Raw genomic sequence first — 20,209 nt, 5'->3', positions numbered from 1 at the left:
GTTTAAGATTAAATCCGTATTGAGTGTGAAGTGAAATTTAAATTGTTGGTCTCCTCCCGCAAAAGCATATTTGTTTCAGTTTTTCAGTGATCCCAGTACTCCGAAAGGAGACGGGAAGTGGTTGTGGAAGAAGAGGGCACGGTTCAGAGCGCTGCTTTAAGAAGGAAATGCTAACGGCGAGTCTGATTGTTTAAACCAATATATGTTACAGAATGGAGTCCAACACAGATGTAATTACACTCACATAAATTGCTTTACACAAATACACCTTATTTGGCTTCAAGTGAAACACAATATAAGTATACAAACACTCCTACAACAGCATATTTAGATAAGCAGGTGGAAAGGTGACAGTCAGGGTAGATTACTGCTTTAATGACGTTTTAAGTGGAATTCAGTGGCATATGAAAATGGAGAAAAATCTTCCTATTGCCTTGCCCTAAGAACAAAAGCTTTGAGGCAGCCCTAAAGGACCCCTCCAAGGGAAGCAGCAGGGGCGTCAGCAGCTATCTGCGCTGAGCTGGTAAAGGCAAAGACCAAATCCCACCCGCGATGCCTGACATTAACCCAACCAGAAGACGGCCAGGGAGAGGAGGAGATGTCCCCACTGGGGATGTAGCCACTTAACAACCGTCTGAGGGTCCCACCCTCTAACAGCCGAGCCAGGACTGCACAATCTTTACGACTGTACGCAGAGAGACAACAGTACCCAATTTTGAACAAAGCAGAGGCAGAAAAATCATAACAGCACGGTGTATCTTCTTTAAAAAGAACAATCTCAATGATGAAAACCAGTAAATGACAGAAATTGCTATCTGCTCTCCAGCCTCATACCAAAGAGACAGGAAATATCTTCTTTACTTCATTACCTTTTAAACCTACTTCAACATATTTTTTACCTATGTGAGTGGTACCCCAGTCTTCTGCACAAGTTCACACCTCAGGCTCCAACTCTACTCACTATGTTACTCTTCTGAACATGTGTTTGTTACACATAGGTAATAAAAAAAAAACCTCCTTAACATAAAAACCTCAAAAACAGATATCAAAATAAACCAACTTTTTTCAAAATCAGAAAATGAATACTTTCCAAGAGAAAATTGCACACGAGTCCTTTTTATTTTCCTTCAAGATAATCATAATCAAATTTTACTTCTACAGATTAAGTAGCACCAGGAAGTTTTAGGAAAAGGCACAGAAAATAGAAGTGATCCCTGCTCCAAATGTAACGTCTAGCTAACACTTACTTCTGTCAGCAAAGATCACTGAAACCAGGATCAGTATCGAAAGTGAAACATGAAGACTCAGAGATCTTATCCAGTGTGCCTCACTTAATTTTTTTAAAGGCTCTTCTTCACAAATGTAAAAATAGTCCAAGTTCACGGGAAGAACCTCCACGCTCTACTGAAGACGCCCCAAAACACCACAGCAAACGCTGTTTTCCCAATCTGGGCAAAAAAAGCAACGAACACAAGAAAAGAGGTAGAGAATGGGACAATAAAAGTCCCAAACCAGCAAGGTTTGACGCAGCGCGAGTCTGAACAAAAAGTTGCAGAACCACGGGAAATCCACAGAGACAATCGGGTCAATCTGTGCTCTGGGCTAACTTCGAATACCAGCGCAGGCAGATGAAACTGCATTAAATGAATTTTAATTGGAAACCACTGTTCTTCTACCTCCTTGTTTAAGACAGCCTATTGTTATACACTCCTTGCTTTTTGTAACTTTAGTAACTGCATTTTATGATTTCCTTACAAGAGATTCTTGTAAACTCTGTGTTTTTAAGGAAAAAAGCTAAAAAACGTACAGAAGAATTTAATGTCCCGAAGGGCAAAATATTATATAAAAATTCTCTCCAACCCAAAACGTATTTAGAAGTGCAGCTAAGCAGATCAAGAAGGCAGTATTTTAGTCAGATGCACCCAGTAGAAACCTGCTGGAAGACATTACTACTTTTTGCTAATAAAAATACCTGCCTGTACACATGTATCCTCAGGAATATTTACTGTATTATCAATAAATTTGTCCAATTCCACATCTGCTGTTCCTCAGAGTCGTTACTTACCCCAGTTTTATCACATAGACGCAAAGTATGAAAAGATCCCACGGCAAATAATTCTCCATCCACAGCCCAGGCAACAGATGTTATCGGATATTCATGGGGCTGTGAGCTGTACAGGAGGCGCCCGTAACTGTCCCAAACCTTTAAAACAAATTAAACAGATATCTGTATGAACACAGTTTGGGCATACCTGGATATTTATTGTAGAGCTATTGCTTTCCCTCATGATCACAGAAGCTGCAGAAATATACTGTTATTTCAGTGCCTTTTTGTGTAACTAGAAAAATCACATATATTATAGTCCACTTTTCATTACAGGTTGTTCTTAAGCGATATTTGTTTGTTTAATGTGATAGGCTTTGCTTTGCTGCTGTGGCAAACGCTACATTACTCTGTGTAAAATATTTCAAACTAATGAGTTTTGTTTCCTGCAAATTACCGTAAGTCTGTAAACCAACCACAAGGTTTATTCTATTTGCACTCGTTTCCCAACAACGCGAGGCCCCTCTGCAAATTTCCAGACCAAAGAGATTTTCTCACTGACTGAAGCCAACAGAATACCCGGAAGGCAACTCATAGAGTGAAGTAATTTAACACTTTAATTTTTTTAAAAATTTCTTAATGGTGTAGTTTTTTATCACAGCCATTACACGCTCAGAGAACAACAGAACCAACATATGATACAATTAAAAATAAGCTCCTACTTAAGGGAAGAAACACAATATGTGCTCTCTATTTCTAGATACAGAATATACTAACCAAAAAATTTCCTAAGGGATTCACTAATGCTTCTGTAATAGAAAACAGTAGCCTCATCTCCTCTGATTTTATATGTCATTACCTTTTTCAGTATATGTCATAGCTTATACTATTTCAAGTAATCATTCCCATACTTCTACATAGTTTCCTTTTGGGCTTTGTTTCACTTGCATTTTACCCATTTTAATTCTACCTTTTTTTTAAAAAAAAAAAAAAAAAATTCTGATTTTATGCTGCTAGACAGAGTGAGATGTATTTACAAGTAATACAACTTAGGGTAAGAAGTTTTTCTTAAAGACTGAAAGACTTCTCATTTAATTTTGAGCTTCCAAGTATTATTAAAGGCAGAAAATGTCAGAATGCCTAATATCTTTTTTGGTCATTTAGTTTCCCCTAAAAAGTTAAGCAGTACTCACCTTGTATTTACAATCTTCACCTGCAGAAAGAATAAGATCATTAACTGAGTTCCAGTCAGTTTTTAAAATAAGTCCATCATGGGCTTTCCACTGAAATGGAAAAAAACCAAATAAATTAAACATAGATGCAACAAGTCTGACAACTGCTATTTTTAATATTTATCATTCACCATTTACTAGCCTTCACGCCCTCCAATGCAGAACACACACTTTCCACAAGCACAAATGCACAGACGTCATCTCTTCTGCAGAAAAAATAAATTAAATACAGGCTGAACGAGGCAGAAAGCAAGCACAACAATCTGCGCTAAAAATCACGTTCTAAACGATTGCTTCTGTATCCTCCGAAATGAAAAGGGAAAGGCTTCCGTATCTTTTTGCTTTTTCTTTATTTACTGAAAGGGAAATGCTTAATCACACACCTGAAGAAAATCCACAGCAGAAACTGTCAATGTTTTTTTAGTTTAGAGCAACGAACAATCTCCTTATTCTCAAAAAAACCCTAAAGCGGGGGTGGGGAGGGAGAACTGAGCAGCACGCATGTTGCATGGGAAGTTGTAGCACAAACATTTTATGTTTGGCAAAACTCTAAACAACTGAAAAAAGTTGTCGCGTGGAAGCGCGAGACAACCTCAATGTACTAATGATACCTGCAAAACTTTAGCATTCGGCTGAAGAGGTTTAATAATCAGCTGCTTCCCTGAAGTATAGAGAACTTTTTCAGAGTCAGGTCCCCAGGCTACCGAGTACACCGGTGTTCCTGCAGACAGACAGACAGAGAGAAAACATTTCCTATGACTTATCTGATCAAATTACGCAGAAACTGCTACAGTCCCTTCAAACTGGTTACTTGAAATCATACAGCAAAAGTTCGGGAGCGGGAGAAAGCCGAACTAGGGGCAGCCATCTGTCCTCCGCATCGCCTGACTGCACTTACGGCCACGGCTACTGGTTCACTTCGTGTTTCAGAGCGCCGCAGGAACAGCAGTAAGAGACAGCCCCAGAGGGTTGGGCCAGCCCTGAAGACTTTGGCTCACGCTGCACACCCTTCCACCGCTCCTCAAGGGAACGAAACTACAGAGAGTGAAGTCCTGGCAAATCCACTTCAGCAAACCATCAAACACCTACCGCTTTCAGCGGGGCCACTCTAAATTTAACGCTGAGCAAATCAACTCCATGCAAACCAAACAATGAATTGACGCTTCTCCAACACTACACCTGGGTTACTGAAAATGTGGATGACTTTACCACTGCTGGAGGTATCCCCTTTTCTCTCATCGTACCTATCCAGTTTTTCAACGCATCACTTAGGACCTACTGATTTTATCGCAAGGTCTGGCCCAGCAGACTCTGACTACATTTACCACTGGCTTCTTCATTTCATGCACTCTCTAAAACTACCTCTGGAAGAATTTAAATCACCAAAATCCTTCTTCTGTTACGATTTCTCCTTCAGTCAAATCATCTTCACAACTAGACTATGCTGTTTCTTCAGCTTCACTGAACCTCACCTATATACTCCCAATTGGTGTTGTTTCGTCACTCTTAAAATAAAAATCTGAGCAACTTATCCCAAGATCTGATTGAGCAAACTAAGATGACACTGTCCTTCTCACCTTTGGGTCACCTTTCATCTTTAAAGTGCTTCTCTCACACCTTGATGTTCTGACCCCCTGGCTCATGGTTAACCGGGACACTGCAAAGATTTGTGTTGCCCTTTCCATTTGTCCAAATTTCTCTATTATATCAAACAAAGCCCTTCATGGCCAGTTTCCTTTTAAGGTCTATCTGCATTATGGCATCTTTCACTCAGTATTAAGCTGTTAACTCTTCCCAACTGATCCATCCACAAAGTCAGCCTTCAATGCCCAGCTGTCAAATCTTCAGCTCTTCTCTCTTGCTGTCTGCTTGGTTTGTGGACACTTCCTACAGTTACCTACCGAACTACCTTGAAATCCCCACAAACTTGTTTGCCAAAACACCTACAATACAATCAGATTCAATGCTGAGACCACTAACAGTGGTGCTGACTAATACCTAACCTAAAACCAAAAAATAATTGTATCAAAATTATAATAAATGTATCAAAAATAAGCCCAGCAAGTCAGAGCTTGCCACCTGCAAGTCCACCATGCCACCATCCATCACCTTAATACTATGTTTCTAATATTGCATCTTTCTCAAGCCTCATTATCCGTTGCCATTTACCACGCTAATAATTTGTAAAACTTTTTACGTGAATGGATTTTCCACAACTTCAGAAAACGAACAGCAATAGCTGCATTTCGTATTTACTTAATCCTTTATGCTCTGATGCAATTTGATTCGCATTTTCACTTAAGACAGAGAGAAAATCAACACGACAACAGTCATTCTAATACTTATCAACAGACGTCAGAAAAAAAAGGTCTTTTCACCTACAATGGTGAGGCTGAACACAAATGTGGGTGGAAAAAGCTTTGTATTTCACCTAACTTATTCTTTGTAAGATGTTTAGGCTCCATAATTAGGCCTCTAACAAAACACATATTTTTGTTTTGCTGCACATATAAAAAACCCACACATCCCATACACAAGCAACTCACAAAACAAATTACAACAAATAAAACTAGAAAGTGGCCAGCAGACTTCCTAGTTTTTTCCCAGCTGGAAACACTTTTTTGCAGATTGAAAACTCCGGAATGATGTATCTAGAATAAAGCTGACTGTTCCATTTTAAAATCATGTTATGTTGCAGTTTTCAAACGATCTTTTTTGAACATAGAAGAAAGTAAAAAAATTACATGGAAAAAGTATCCAGGAAAAAAAAAAAATCAGACTCGCCAACTATGCAAATATTTTCCATAGTACTTGACAGGATTAGTCTCTCCTGAAGAAGAAGAATCAAAGTATCACACTATTTGATTCCTTGCAAACAAAACCAAGACAGTTAAGCAAAGAGCACGTCCAAACATTTATTTCCATCACGGCAGAAGCCCCGTGGCAACGGACAGCAAGTTTCAGCACAGCCTCAACACTACAGCGCATATAAAACTGCAAGGAGGGAGACTGTGCCATAAATCCCTGTCAGACTATTTCTCTTTAATTTTGGTAAAACTTGCTTCTGTATCTTCTGAAGTGGGAAAGAGAAGGGTTATTCCAGGCTTCTCTTTTTCGCCAACAGATTTAATATTCGCACCGGCAGAAATGAGGCCTTTGAAGACACGAGTCAATTGTCCGAACACAAGCACCTGAGCGAGGTGATGCACCCAGGGTACTCCCCACGGAGCTTACAGACCCGACACCGGCGCTGAAGGAGATCCATCTCCTTCTGGGCTAGATCTGGAGGGCAGGCAGGACAGCCCCGTGAACCTCAGCTGGCACAAATGGCACAACTAGAACTGTACCCCAAAAGTTCTGTTTGAGAAGCAAGAAACCTCAGAAAGAGCAACTGTTACCATCGAAATGTTTGTATCCGACAATTTCATAATTTTAGAAGAGGAAAATGGAAAGAAACTCTCCTAAATTCTCAGAGATAGGGAGTCAGGCGTATTTCAGCTCATAACTAAGTATCAGACTGATCAAATGAATTAAATTTGAACAAATAAACCATTTTTTATATATCTTTAATTTATGGTAATAAAACCCCCCTAAAGGCTTAAGAAATGCTCCCGCAGGGTAAAACTTTCAAAGACATATTTGGCACATTAAGTTCCATTTCAATAAATGACTTGGGAATATCTTTTTTATGGGACTATTTTGATGAGATTTAGACCCTTAAGCGATTGAGCTGCTATATCAACTGTCCTAAAAATCACCTAATATCTTATTGCTAAAGCCTTCGAATTTTCTCTTTGAACAAAAAGCTGGTTTTATTACGGCAAAACAATTCAGCACACTAAACTCAATTACAGCTTCCAAATATTCAAATTCTAAACTGATACCCAGTGTCACGGCTCCTGAATATTTCTGTACTTCATCTGTCTTCTTTTAGGAAGACATTTATTTATGTTACTTAGAAATACAGAATTAAGTAAACTCTTTTTTAAACTCGTCAACCATTACAGGAGACAACTCACAGAAACATACAACATATATTAAGTAAAGCTGGCACTAGCTATTTTCCTACTGGCAGCAATTTATGTTGAAAATGACATAAATTCTGTCACCAGCTGTACAGAAATTCTAAATAAACTAATTTTTGTCCTGCTCTAATGCTGATTTAACAATCAGAAGACTTTTATATTTAAACCAAATGTTTAACTTTTTTATGATGGCTGACTACTTAACCACAATTTCCAGGGCTTAACAGCAGGAGCTAAGTTAACTCATTTCCTTCTGCACTTAACAAAAACTTGGTTGGGAAAAGACTGCCAACACATTGCATCGCTGCGGAAAGAAAAATTCAGCAGAACAGACAAACTGCAGTGGATTGCATTGGTGACAGAACACTTTCAGGTGAAAATACTCCCTGAGAAAAGTAGGGACAAAAGCAGAAGAGGTGGACAGAGAAGATCTGAAGAAGGTCCATCGGCCTTAAGCACACAGGGTGGGCTTTTCACATCTCGGTGCTCTACTAGCAGACGTTAATCCCCAATGAATCGTTCCCGTGGCCAAGGCACACAGCAGAGAGAGCTAGGGTTGAGGGCAGGAGTGATAGAGCAGTCACTCTGACACTTTCAGCCACAGCAGATACTTTGGTAATTCCAACAGTAAGCCTGTGTGAGACTTTTTACTTTCACAGCAGTAGAAACATTAATTCAGACAATTTTATGTCTCTCTGTGGCAGCATAAAAAGTAGGAGCTGCATTTGGAATACAGTCGTCTCTTAAAAAGTCAGTTCTACTTCACCATAAACGTGTTGTAATTAACTGTTTACATCGCAACTGTTGTGATTTTGCTTCCATTCACCAAAAAGGCAACCTATACACCAATTATTCATACTATTCCCTGGTGCTTACTCAGCATATTAGTCACTGGAAGCCCCTCAGAAAGTCAGTACGGCCAAGGTAAGTATTCAAGAAAGACAGGGCCTTAAGAGTACAGGATGACAAATTCAATTTGAAAGAAAGGTGACAGCAATCACCTGAAGAATTAGAAATCCAGCTGAGGTAAACTGGTAGAATGTGTGGCACAGAACCAACAGGTCTGTGGGTAATGATGTTTAAATGATCGGTAAGTGTCATATGCTTTTATAACGGGAAGCCATGCCTTCACCGCGAATCAAAAAGCACACGGAGAGCCCTGACTTGGTCTGCACCACGTACGTGTATTTTCATAAAGGTGACGGTTATGTCCTTCACCAAATGCTCTTAAAGGAAGTAAGTTGTCATGGCACGAGAAAGAAAGTCATCCCGTGGATTTAAAATATGACTTTCCCCTCAAGGGATTGCTCCTGTCTTGACTGGAATTAGGGACACCACAACAATTGCTGGGATCAAAGCAGGTGCTCCAGCAACGAAATACTTCGGGTGGATCCATGAGGCTTGCTCGCTTGCTTGCCCTGAAGATTCTCAGAGCTTGGAGTAAGAGTAAAGTTATCAGCAAAGCCGTCAGCTTCACGGGTGGGATAAGCTAAAGCAAGGGCGCTGCAGAATAACCCTGACTGCAGTGAGGAAGGCACACCTGCACTCTGCTTCATTCTCAGCTTGACCAACACCCTCGACTCTGGAGGTGATTTCGAGGGCTAGAGAGCCAGCGGTTTACGAACGTCAGCAGCAGCAATTTTAGACAGACATTTCAAGAGAGCCTATGCAACTGTGGGCCCAGCACACGTCCTGCTAACCAGATGTTTGGCCTGGGAAGGACTCAGCGCAGGTGACATCACTAACACTACAGACTTCACCTCGAACCATCTGACTGTTAAGAGTCTACAAAGCACCATCAAAATTTGTGTTGGTAGAGCCATCTTCTCGTTCACATGTGGACCTTCAACACTTTACACATCCTACTCTTCATAACCCTGTTCCAAAGGAACAAGGACACTTTGAGGACAGCGTCACGCTGCAATGTATACACCACAGAACATACAGAAATCCTGCTTTAACCATAATCCTACGGGTTACCAACATATACCAGAGAGAGCCATGAAAAAAAAAATCAAAATATATCAGTGCACCATGGCAGCTGGAAGCCCAAAGGATTGCAGATACAGCATTTTTTAAAAAAAGCTTTCAGTGTAAGGAGAAGAAGGAACAAAAGGAAGAATATTAAGATAATCTGAGGATGAAGAAGTGAGATCAGGCTCAAAAACAACATGGTCACAAGAGCAAGATTTCAGCTAGAGGCTGAATGCAGTAGGGGCTGTGGGATCATACTATCTTTATTCCATGCATCGGCATGTGGCCAGAGCGCTCCATATAAGTACCAAAAAAGCTAAAAAAGGGAAAAATGTATGTTCATGCTTTTGTAGTGAATAAAAACCCAAAGACAGAATAGGCGTCATCAAAGATAAGAGCCTGAAAGTTTATTTCTAATACAAAAAGTAGAAAGAATGTTAGCATTTCTCAAGGAGGTGATAAAGGCAGTGAAAAACCAGCTCAAACATGACACACCTCTCTTGAACAACCTAACAATTTCTGCAGAATCCTATCCTGACCCCAGGCATGTCAGTAGCTTATAGAGGGGTCTGTGGGAATCTGAACCTATCAATGTAATGTTTAAGCGTTTCTGAGACTCACAGGATCTTATCTTAAAACACAAGACGACAATTATTCCATGGGGACTCAACTGTACTTTTATACTGTACCAGAAGCTCTAAGAAGTCAACGAAAATCCATCTTGCATATTTCAAACTAGAACATGTTTCTTACTTTATGAGCTTCACCAAACCTCAAATAAGCACAATTAAGCATAAAAAACCTTGAAACATATCAACTGAGAAACAGTGCAGAGCGTGTGCTTCAACTTTTTTTTTTTTTTTCAAAAATTACAGTTCAGTTGGCTTATCTTTTTACACTGTAAGCATGAAAAAACATTACATCTGAATATGAACTTCCTTAACAGAATTGAAATACATTTTACATTCACTCCTGTGGTTAAAATGCCTTCAACAGGTTGAAAGAATTCAGATGATTTGTTTTAGAAAGAGATAAGGGTCTGACATTTAACCCAACCCCAGGTGCATGTGGTTTCTTAAAAAATGTCAAAAGATCACATGACCTCAATGTATGAAGTCTGAAAAACAAAAATCTAGCTCAGTGTCTTCACTGAAACAGTACAAAAATGTTAGAAATTATGATTATATAAAACAGCACTTAAAAAATATCAACCATTGTTTGTATAAATATGAATTTGCAGCTGACACTGTTGCACTTGATAACAACGTGATTTCAAATTGACTCAAGTAACTGGACTGCCCTAGTCTGCAGGAAACTGTAGTTACAAAGCCAAGATCAAGGTCAGGTCTCCATGGCCCCAGTTCAACAACAGACTTAAGCACAGGGATCGTTTCACTTCACTAGGACGGTTGGCACATGCTGAACTAGTTACTGGGTTAACCAGACAGATGAACCAAGGGCTCTTAAGAGTGTTGAAGTTCAGAGGCACTAACCTACACGTGCTTCGCATCTTTCAAGCGTTCTTGCAACACTTTTAGAGTTTTTCAGTTTCACCGTAAGAGTCTGTGGCTTGCTATTAAAAACTGGATTTTTTTATTTTTAATTCTTTAGCTTCTCCAGAATCCTTAGGGTGAAACTGAAACTATTGTCTAAAAATGTTGCAGTAATACTAAGTTGAAGAATTTTTTTTAAGATAATCATCTTATTAAAAATCCAGTTCCTCCTGTATTCAGCTACGATTTCATTTTAATTGCAGTTAAGTTTATCTAGGCCTTAAGATCCTTAAACAAACCACTGCTGCCAGATTTAGGGTCTGTTATTCACATATGCTTCATAATATGCCAAATTAAAAAGCTCTAATGGAACTTTAAGAAAATGAACTTACCTTGCTGAGCTAAAGTAGATCTCAGCATTCCACTTTTAGACCAGATTTTCACTTGGCCATCTTCACCGACTGTAAAATTATCACAGAAATCATCAACTTAAACGCAACAGTAAGTCTAACAAACATGGCACTTGTATTCACCCAGGAAACATTAGAGCTAAAATAAGCCCAAGTCAATATTGTTTATGCAGTCTTCCTAACATGCAAATAGACAGTGAATTAAGGAAAAAATACTGAAGACTGTTCTTCTGCTGTTCTCAACAAGCGTCTTCCTCTCCTGAAAATCCCTATAGTCTTCTTATCTGACGCCGCTCCTGGGAGGAGGAAGTCCATCCCTATTTCAGGATCCCAAGTTCAGCATTTTCTATTCAGCGTTGCTAGTACTTTTCAACTCTTTACAATCCAACGGCCCAGAGGCTGATGAAATGAGCCTCTGAGGAGTCTGAAGAGAGTAGGAGCAGGTTTTATGTATTCAACTGGAGGCTTCACAGCCGATAAATGGTGAAACCGAAGATAACTGCAGGCTCCGTTCGGAAGGCTTAAATTTTATAACATAGCTGTGTGTTACTGAGAAATCCAGTTTACTTATTAAAGATGAAGTTTTATACACTGGCAGCATAGTTCTGCCTGCAATAAGAATGCAGATTTCCTAGTGTGCTATCGTATTTAAACCGTACAGCTCTGGGCCTTCATTTCGGGCTCCCAGAGTCAATTAAGGAGGAAAAAGGTGCACCTAGATGCTTAATGCCACTCTTCCATTCAAAGGTAATTTACTTAACAGATTTCAGGTTTTTATATCTGGCCAATGTAGCTTTTAAGTGTTTAAAAAGTGTAAAGGAAAAAAAAATTAAACCCCCCCTTATTTGTGCACATTTGATAGTGTTAAAATAGAGCTACAAAGAATATTTTAACTGATACAGTATCATCAACACTTCACTCTTCCCCAAAGTACAGTTGTGGCAGGAGTTGATCTTCTCAAGGTACACCATTTGGATATGGTGATGAATTCCCATACTCCCCGTAAGTGTCATGCAGTCTTTCCAAACAAAAACAAAACGAAAAATAAAGATTGAAAAGGCAATTTTGACTTTTGCTTTGAGAAGTTCCTGAGGCAAATCTGTCTTTAAAAAGAACAGTATTTCTATCCCTCTGGGACTTCAGAGGAACATGCCAGACAGAGTTCCTTGAAGCAGCATTTTAGAGTCGGGCTGAGTCTGGAAACAAGCAGATCCAAAATTATCTTCAGTACTTCTGGACTGAGTTGGAACTTGTCCAAAGAAATCAGCTGTGCTAGATCAACAGGAGGCTGCAGAAAATTCTGACACCAACAGAAATCCCATGAAGGAGAAGTCTATCACAGGGAATTTAATTAGCTTCCCCTTAACATCAAGATAGAAGGTTTTGACAAAAATGCCAAAAGCCACTAATTACCAAAAGATTTAGGACAAAAAGACATGTAGAGATGCAGATACTGGGAGATCACTCTCCCAGCCTCAACAGAGAAGACAGTTAGACTGCAGCTGGATCTATGCCACTCCTAATAATTAAGAAAGAGAAGAACAGGAACATTCAGGATGCTCATGAGGCCTCAGTAAACTTTGCTGGCTAAAAACCCCGAATGTCATGTGCAAGGATATAAATGTACCAAATTAGCAACCTTTTTTTATAACAGATATCAAATATTCTCCTTTATGAAATACAGAACATCCACAAAAACATTTAAGCACTCTGATATTAAAACCACTTAGTTTCAATAAAATAACATCTAATAAAGAGCATCCCTGAGATACATGGTTTTACTAGATCTTCTACTAATTAAAACAGACATTTTTCTAAAACAGCACTAATCAAAAATTAACTTCTATTAAAGGTGAGAATGACCCTAGTGATAATGAAGACATTAAAAAAGCAACTTATTATAGCTAACTTCATTTATATTGTAGATTTTGCGTTTCCATTTCCTCCGTCTCATGAGAATTTCAAGCTAGACCAGTGTGTGAACACTTAACAGACTCAGTTTTATTTCATTCAAATTCAGTGTAACTACAATATAAACGACGAAATTTGGGATTACATCTTCTAAACATATGTCAAGGATTACATCATTTTTCCAAAACGTTCTCTTGTATTTATCCCATAGAATAAAGTACTTAAATTCTATGCATTTTATTGAAAGCACTTGCTTTTCACATATTTTGATTAACACTCCATTTTTGTACCCTTACATTTCTTCATGGCATGACAACTTTGCATATTAAAAAGCCAAAAGGCTTTATTTTGAACGACCTCTTCTGTTGTTTTAGTTTTCAAAACACTTCGTTACTTTAAGAATGCTTACCTGTAACCAGTGCTGTTCCTTCGTAATTCCACCTTCCTGCAAGCACGGCTCCACAGTGTGCTTCTACACTCTTCTCCACTCTTCCCAACTTCGAAATCAAGTGGAACTTCCCTAAACAAAAGTTCAAGACAGAAATAGTGTATCTGATTTTGTGAATCGGTATTTACAGCTGTGATGGTATCACCATCTGTTAAAAATACACAAAACACGATAAAGGAACTAACAACAAAAAAAGAACAAAACATGCAATTATGTTGTTCACAGCTCTGATTAGCCCAAAGAAATAAGCTCTTGCAGAAGAACTTGGGAACTAGCTACAATGTTGGGTTTGTGGTGAGGGTTTTTTTTTGCCTTTGGTACGGACAATCTTTGTTTTGCCTGTTCATTTTTCTTCTGTTCCTCTAAGGTTTGTGTGTTTCCCTGGGGACACAACTGCCTGATGGTATTTCACTGTCAGACAGCTAACAGAGGTCTACACACTGCAGCCCAGGAGAGTCCTTGTGGGTTTGTTGGGTTTTTTTTTTTTTTAAGATCTGAAAAATCACTCAACACCGAAAGGATAATGGAAAAGCTAGAACAATCCGACCACTGGTGAGCGCGTTGCTCTGAGGAAGTATTACTGCTTGCATTATGGAGCTGTTATGGAAATTCACAGAAGCCAAAAACAAAGCTATTAATGATTTCAACAGAAGCATGAGGAAGTCTTTCTTTCCAAATGAGGGATGTTGTTTAAATCCAGGAAGATCAAATTTAAACTGGACCAAAGAGCAGACAAAGGAGCGCTTGGAAACATGTGGCAGAACAAACGCATGGCTTAGAGGAGTTCCGCGATTCAAATCAACTACTTTAAAAGCAAAATCATTTCAAAATTATTTTAGCCAATCTGCCAGAGGGCGAGCCGCTCTAAGCCACGTCCAGAGTGACCAGAACTCTCCGAGATAAACAGCACACAGACACACTAAGTGTGTACAAATGCTCCCTCACTTCGGATGCGGTAATTTTTCCATTCATAACACATGGGATACGAATTACAGAACGGGCTATATACCTGAAGACCCAGAAACAGAAACTAAATCCCTGACTCTTTCAGCAAAGGACTGCGCTGTCAAGACCAGTATGTGCCCGCAGGTGACAAGAGAGTTAACCCTGAACTGCGCAGAAGGTAAAAAACACACGACACCGCCGCGCTAAACGCGCACTCAAATCGCAGTAGCCAAGGCAGCAAAATGTAGGTGGCCTGCACTGCCAGGAGCTTTAAACTACTTTTCTGGTTTCCCATGTTTTATTTTGCACTTCAATTTAAAAAAACAAAACCAACACAAGACACAAAAACCCCCCAAAACCGGAAAACAAAGGCAGACTAAAACCGAGGAGAAAGCATTCTGGCGGATCTGTCAGTAAATAACCACAAAACATACATCGGGGCTCTCCACAGAATCATTCAAATTAATGCAATGACGCTTTGTCTTCATTTCACTTTCAAGTACATAAACAAAAAGGCACAATCATCCAGCCAAATCTCTGCCAGTGCAAGATTTCCACGCAGAAGACTTTTAACACTGAAGAAAAAGAATGGTTTGTATAAACCAGTTTATTTGAACAGACCATTTTAAATATCACACACAACTATACAGCTGTGCTTTTCTTCACCACTCATATTCATACCTACCAGACGACCCTGAACAGCAAGTTAATCCCATTTTTTTCTGAATTCACAGAACTAATATTATTACCAAGACCACTTCTTCGTCTCACAGTTAATCTTTAGACTCCTAAAAAGTTCGGTATCAGTATTCTACATTTAATGCATTATGTTATTTTATAATCATAAAATATATTTTATGATTATAAAATATATTTGATATAATTAGTGCATCAGTTATTTTACAGAACATCTCTCAGATCTGGGTTTCTCATTTTTTGTGTATAAGCAACAACTGGATTCGCAGGAATTCAATGGCTAAATGCTACGTTCCCCAACGACATTGTCAAAATGGCCTTTTCTGGTTCTAAAATCACACATTAAGAAACATGGTTTATTTTCTAATCACCTGTCTTTTTCGATGCATGGTGTACTTCTTCAATCTGTAGCCAAGCCCTTTTTCATCGCAGAATACTTAAATTTAATCTGATCATAGGGCTGTGAATATTCTCATGCCGTTACCTTTAGTACTCACTGTTAAGAGCCAAGCACTTCATAGCCACTATGAACATATTTCACTAACTTCCCTTGAAAAAAACCACAAATAAAAAAGAGCTTTGCAAATCGTGAGCTCACACACACAGAGATCTAACTCAAAAGCGTTCATTTGCTTTCAGTATCCAATCTGAAACGTTCAGAATTACTTTTTTTAAGGATGCAAAGAATTCTGCGGCATTTTATATATTGAACAATAGCTTCCACTGACCCAGGTAGAATCTGTGAGACCTCAAGATGTCTGTAAGCAAACCCCTCAACGCATAAGAGAAAAAAATAACTTAAAATGGAAGAACAGACAGTTGGCAAGCAACTAAATACTTTGGTTGGGTCACATTATCAGGAAAACAATGGGCCATGTCACAGAGCACAGGATAAAACCCTGTTATAGAGGGAAGCATCCACCTCGTTTACCAATCTTTTGCACCCTTTCCCTCTCCACGAGCTCTTACGTCTTTCACCAGGCATCTTTCAACTAGGGAAACATAGCAAATGGTAGCCTAGCAGGAAAGTATAGGGTTTCATATAAAAGCAGGTCCACCTTAGGCACTAAGATAGAATTCACTTGGAAAAGATGTGATCATGCATTTAAAAACTGATTCATCATACTTATGCAGAACAGGGCCAAATCCAGCTTTCATGGATATCATCTTTACTTCTGCCACTTCTTTACGTTTCCAACACGGGAATTCACAACTGATGACAGTCAAATGATGTGACTCATTAGATGCTGTATTTTTCACTGCCTGCACACACCGAGCTCGCTCCAAAAGCACCGTTTCGATGGACCTCTCTCCCTTCTGCCCTTCAACTTAACAGCGAGGTAGGAGAGGCTTTCAAATTGGAACTTACTGCCTTATACACAATTAAGAAAGGGAAAATTTTTGCTGTATGCCTGTAGGAGACAGAAGTGACTCAACTTAATCTTACTTTACATCTCAGATTTGTAAAATACCGTTCCTTTATTTTTATTACATACTGAAGCCAGAAGCTGTCCTCAATCTTAAAGTGACTCTCCAGTTTTGGAGGAATTTCAAGGGCGAGATTAGCAGCCTATTCAAATACAGAACATAAAACATGTATGTTTTGTTCATTACTTTTCATAGACTCTTAAATGCTGACCTAATGTAAAATTATCAACGGCACAAAAAGTTGAAAAAATAGGTCTGTTCACTTACGATTTGTGCTTAATAAGCAGTTTAAAGCTGAGCATACTCTTTATTCTTGTAAATAAAGAAGAAACAAGACCAATGTAAGTAGGAAGTAAAAGAACAATATGCCACAAGAGATGCAACTCAGAAGAAAACCCAAGAGGATTAAATTTACATTTGCTCTAATTTCACAAACATCTGGAGTTCAACCAGGAATTAATGCAACCCTGTAAAGACATTATACTCCATTTCCATTGGATTCAGCAAATTTCCAGGAATCCTTATCACAGAGATGAATTAGCTGTTGCAGGAAAATTGCACGCTTGACACGTAAGGCATGCTATATAAGTAATCGTTACACGGAATTTTAAAAGTAAGGGGTTTAGCAAAGAGCAATTAAGCAACAAAACTTGTTGGTGCACTTTTGCAACGCAATAATTCACTTGCATATGCAAAAAAAAAAAATTTCCTTAGAAGATAAGTTCTCTCTACTGAAAGTGCTAAGTTACACCAGGAGATAAAAACTTGGGAATGTTCTACATTAATTTTTTGCCTCAATTTATTCTTCCACAAGTTAGGTTAGCACTGGGTTGTATTTTGATCTCACTGAAAAAAAAAAAAAAAAAGAAAAACCCCTCCGATTTTTTGGCAAATACATCTCATGAACAGTTTTCCAGAAACTGACTGTTCAGGATGAGTTTCCTGATCAATGCTAAGAGTTTATCCCTCTGGAGAGGGCAAGGCAAACAACTCCTCCCTGCATGAAACGCCTGCAGCCCGTGCCACACTTGCCCCCCTCAGCGGGCATTTTTCCATCACATAGCTGCCTCATTCCATAAAACCTGGCAAGGAGCTCCAGAGTTACTGATTACCTGCCAGGCAGTCCCCCTACACCACTCGTCATGGAAGCCTCATTTTCTTAGGGAATGGAACTTTAAAGAAAAAAAAGTTTCTTCACCCAGTTTCGTTTACATTTAGCACTTCATAAACAAATCGGGATTTACTCTGTTCACTCAGGGAGAACTCACATCCCACCTTCCTTCCGCAATATCATGTTATCTTCCTACTGTGGAGTACCTGCTGCTCTGTAACCGCCACAAAGCGTTTCGTTTTCACAGCAACCCACCCGGCAAAGCTCGGCTCTGCTCTGCACCACGCTTGTGAGCAACCCGGCAGCAGGCAAATCAACGACAGGAACAGCCATAAAGGCCCCAGCCGGCCAGAAGGGATGCAGGGGCTGAGTACAAACTCGACTCACTGAACAATACCAAATTATCTAAGGACCGATCGCCGGACGGCTGGAAAAACTGAAGGATGTGTCACCTTGGGAAAGGGGGAAGGGAGCGGATTGCAGGCTTTGAGCGGACAATGCCTAGCCCAGCGACGCCACCGCTCAGATGATAAGGCTTAGGGATGTGCTGAGGACTGGACAATTTGAAGGGCATTTTTAAAAATAAAATAAAAAAAACAACAAACAACAAAACACAACCCCACAGCGATAAAGTTGGCAAAGACAGCCAAAAGAGTTTATGCTGCATGCAAGCACCAAACAGCTGCGTTAAAAGAAAGTGAAAGTTAATCAAGCTGATCTCCAAAAGCTGGATGATGATAGAACTGATAGACTCAAGTGCACATGGATTCTAACAGAGACAGAACTCCATGAACATTTACATGTTTCACAGAATTTTTTCCTCACTGAGTAATCTTTATTTTATTTTTTATTTTTTTACTGTTATGGAGGAGACAGCACTTTTCCTGACCTTCCTCTCTCTATGTCTTGTAGCTGAAATCTTTATAAAGTCCTTAGCTGGAATCCTAGGATGGTAACTCTAGGTTAGACAAAAAAAACCCAGTTTGGTGAAAGTTAGAAGCAAATGAACACAAAAATTTTATCGAGGAAAATGCAGATCAACATGAAGGGACTGGTTTAGATTTTGTGGGTCACACAAAACTAAAATCTTGAGCAGCAAGAGAAATCATCCGCTAAGCTGCAAGAACCCCTCACTGCAAACCCTGCCGTTGACTTGCGTCACCTCAAGTAACCCAACAATTGCAAAGATCCCAGGGCACCCTGAAAGAGACCCTGGGGCCCACCTACACCCAGTGCTGTTCAGGAATCTTTATTCCTAAACTGGAACTCTCTGTGGCAGCTCCACTCAATCCACTCAGAGGAGAAGGAGGAGCATTCGTACCCACTAGACATCACACTTCAGAACTGGTATCTTACCGACACTTGCACTGGGTTCACACACAGACTGAAGTACTTCCAGAGGTACAGCTCCTGCAACACGCTAATTTCTGAACACCTCTGAAAAAAAATCAACTTTCAGCATCTCTAAACGCATCTATCAATATGAGTTATTTTTCCTTACGTATCTTAGTGATATAAAAAAAAAAAAACAGAGAAAAATGAGAGAGAAAAATTGCATAACAGAGTTTTAAAAGTCATTTTTTTCATGAAGGTAGTAGTAGCCCTTACATATTTCTTCAATCAACTGTCAAAGCATTGTTCTTCAAGTAGCACATGAAATGCTAACATACTCTTTCAATAACACTGGAAACCAGGCTGAATAAAATAACAGAGGACCTGACTACCTACAGTGGCTCTTTTGCTCACCGTTTACACATACGATTTAGAACTTTACAAAAACAGGACATCAGAAACACAACTGTGAAAACTGAGAAAGAAAGGAGAAAAAAGCAAGGAATTAAGAGCACCACCTGACCTACCAAAATCCCTCCATCCCGTGTTTGTCACTGAAAGGAAAAGACTAGAAATCCCATAGAAATCAGCTCAATTAATACTGATCATTCACTGATGTTCTGAAGAACACCTTTGCTTAGTTAAACCCCACCCCCACAAAGCACACTGTAATGCATGCAAATATTAATTGAAACAAATGAACCTTCCTTTCAGCTTTCACAAAAGCTTCCATTTCCACCTTCAGAGCTCTACAAGCAACACTTCATTAAACCCAGCCGCCTAAAATTCACCGTAAAATTCAGCACCAAGTACTGCAAAAATTACGACTCTACTTGGTCAAACTTCTCATCTTCCCTCCCCACGTATATCGAGGAAGCCCTAGGGAGTCAGCCTGCAGACACTGGCCAAAAGGTGTCCTGCTTCTGCCCCGTAAGTTCAGTGCATTTATTAGTCCTCAGGAAGTACTGAATATCTTGAAGAAATCTTGGCCTGTGAACTGAACTCTCAGCCCCACTAATTTGTAAGTGCAAGAGTCAGAGAAATCAACAAAATTTCATGCAAGGAATGAATTTCCTCTACTTTCTTCAAATACATATTACTTCTCCCTATCCATAGAGAAAGCCATGCTGGACACATCAGCTCCAGACTGCTAATGCCCA

The 20,209-nt window shown here is 39.4% G+C and overlaps 1 protein-coding gene across 1 annotated transcript in view; it reads right to left on the bottom strand.

Annotated features, from left to right (window-relative positions):
* IFT80 (intraflagellar transport 80) overlaps positions 1–20,209 on the bottom strand; it is a 51,743-nt gene that overhangs the window by 27,677 nt on the left and 3,857 nt on the right. Inside the window, exons 4-8 of the mRNA XM_086467988.1 lie at positions 13,499–13,609; positions 11,161–11,229; positions 3,888–3,997; positions 3,238–3,327; positions 2,066–2,203 (exon numbers count right to left, since the gene is read on the bottom strand). Of these exons, the coding sequence (XP_086324114.1) occupies positions 2,066–2,203; positions 3,238–3,327; positions 3,888–3,997; positions 11,161–11,229; positions 13,499–13,609 (518 nt within the window). The remainder of the gene's footprint in view (positions 1–2,065; positions 2,204–3,237; positions 3,328–3,887; positions 3,998–11,160; positions 11,230–13,498; positions 13,610–20,209) is intronic.

Source organism: Leptosomus discolor, chromosome 7, assembly GCF_034619465.1.
Source record: "Leptosomus discolor isolate bLepDis1 chromosome 7, bLepDis1.hap2, whole genome shotgun sequence".
Classification (NCBI taxonomy): domain Eukaryota; kingdom Metazoa; phylum Chordata; class Aves; order Leptosomiformes; family Leptosomidae; genus Leptosomus; species Leptosomus discolor.
The sequence above is the reverse complement of the archived record's forward strand: the minus strand, read 5'-3'. Positions and strand labels throughout refer to the sequence as shown.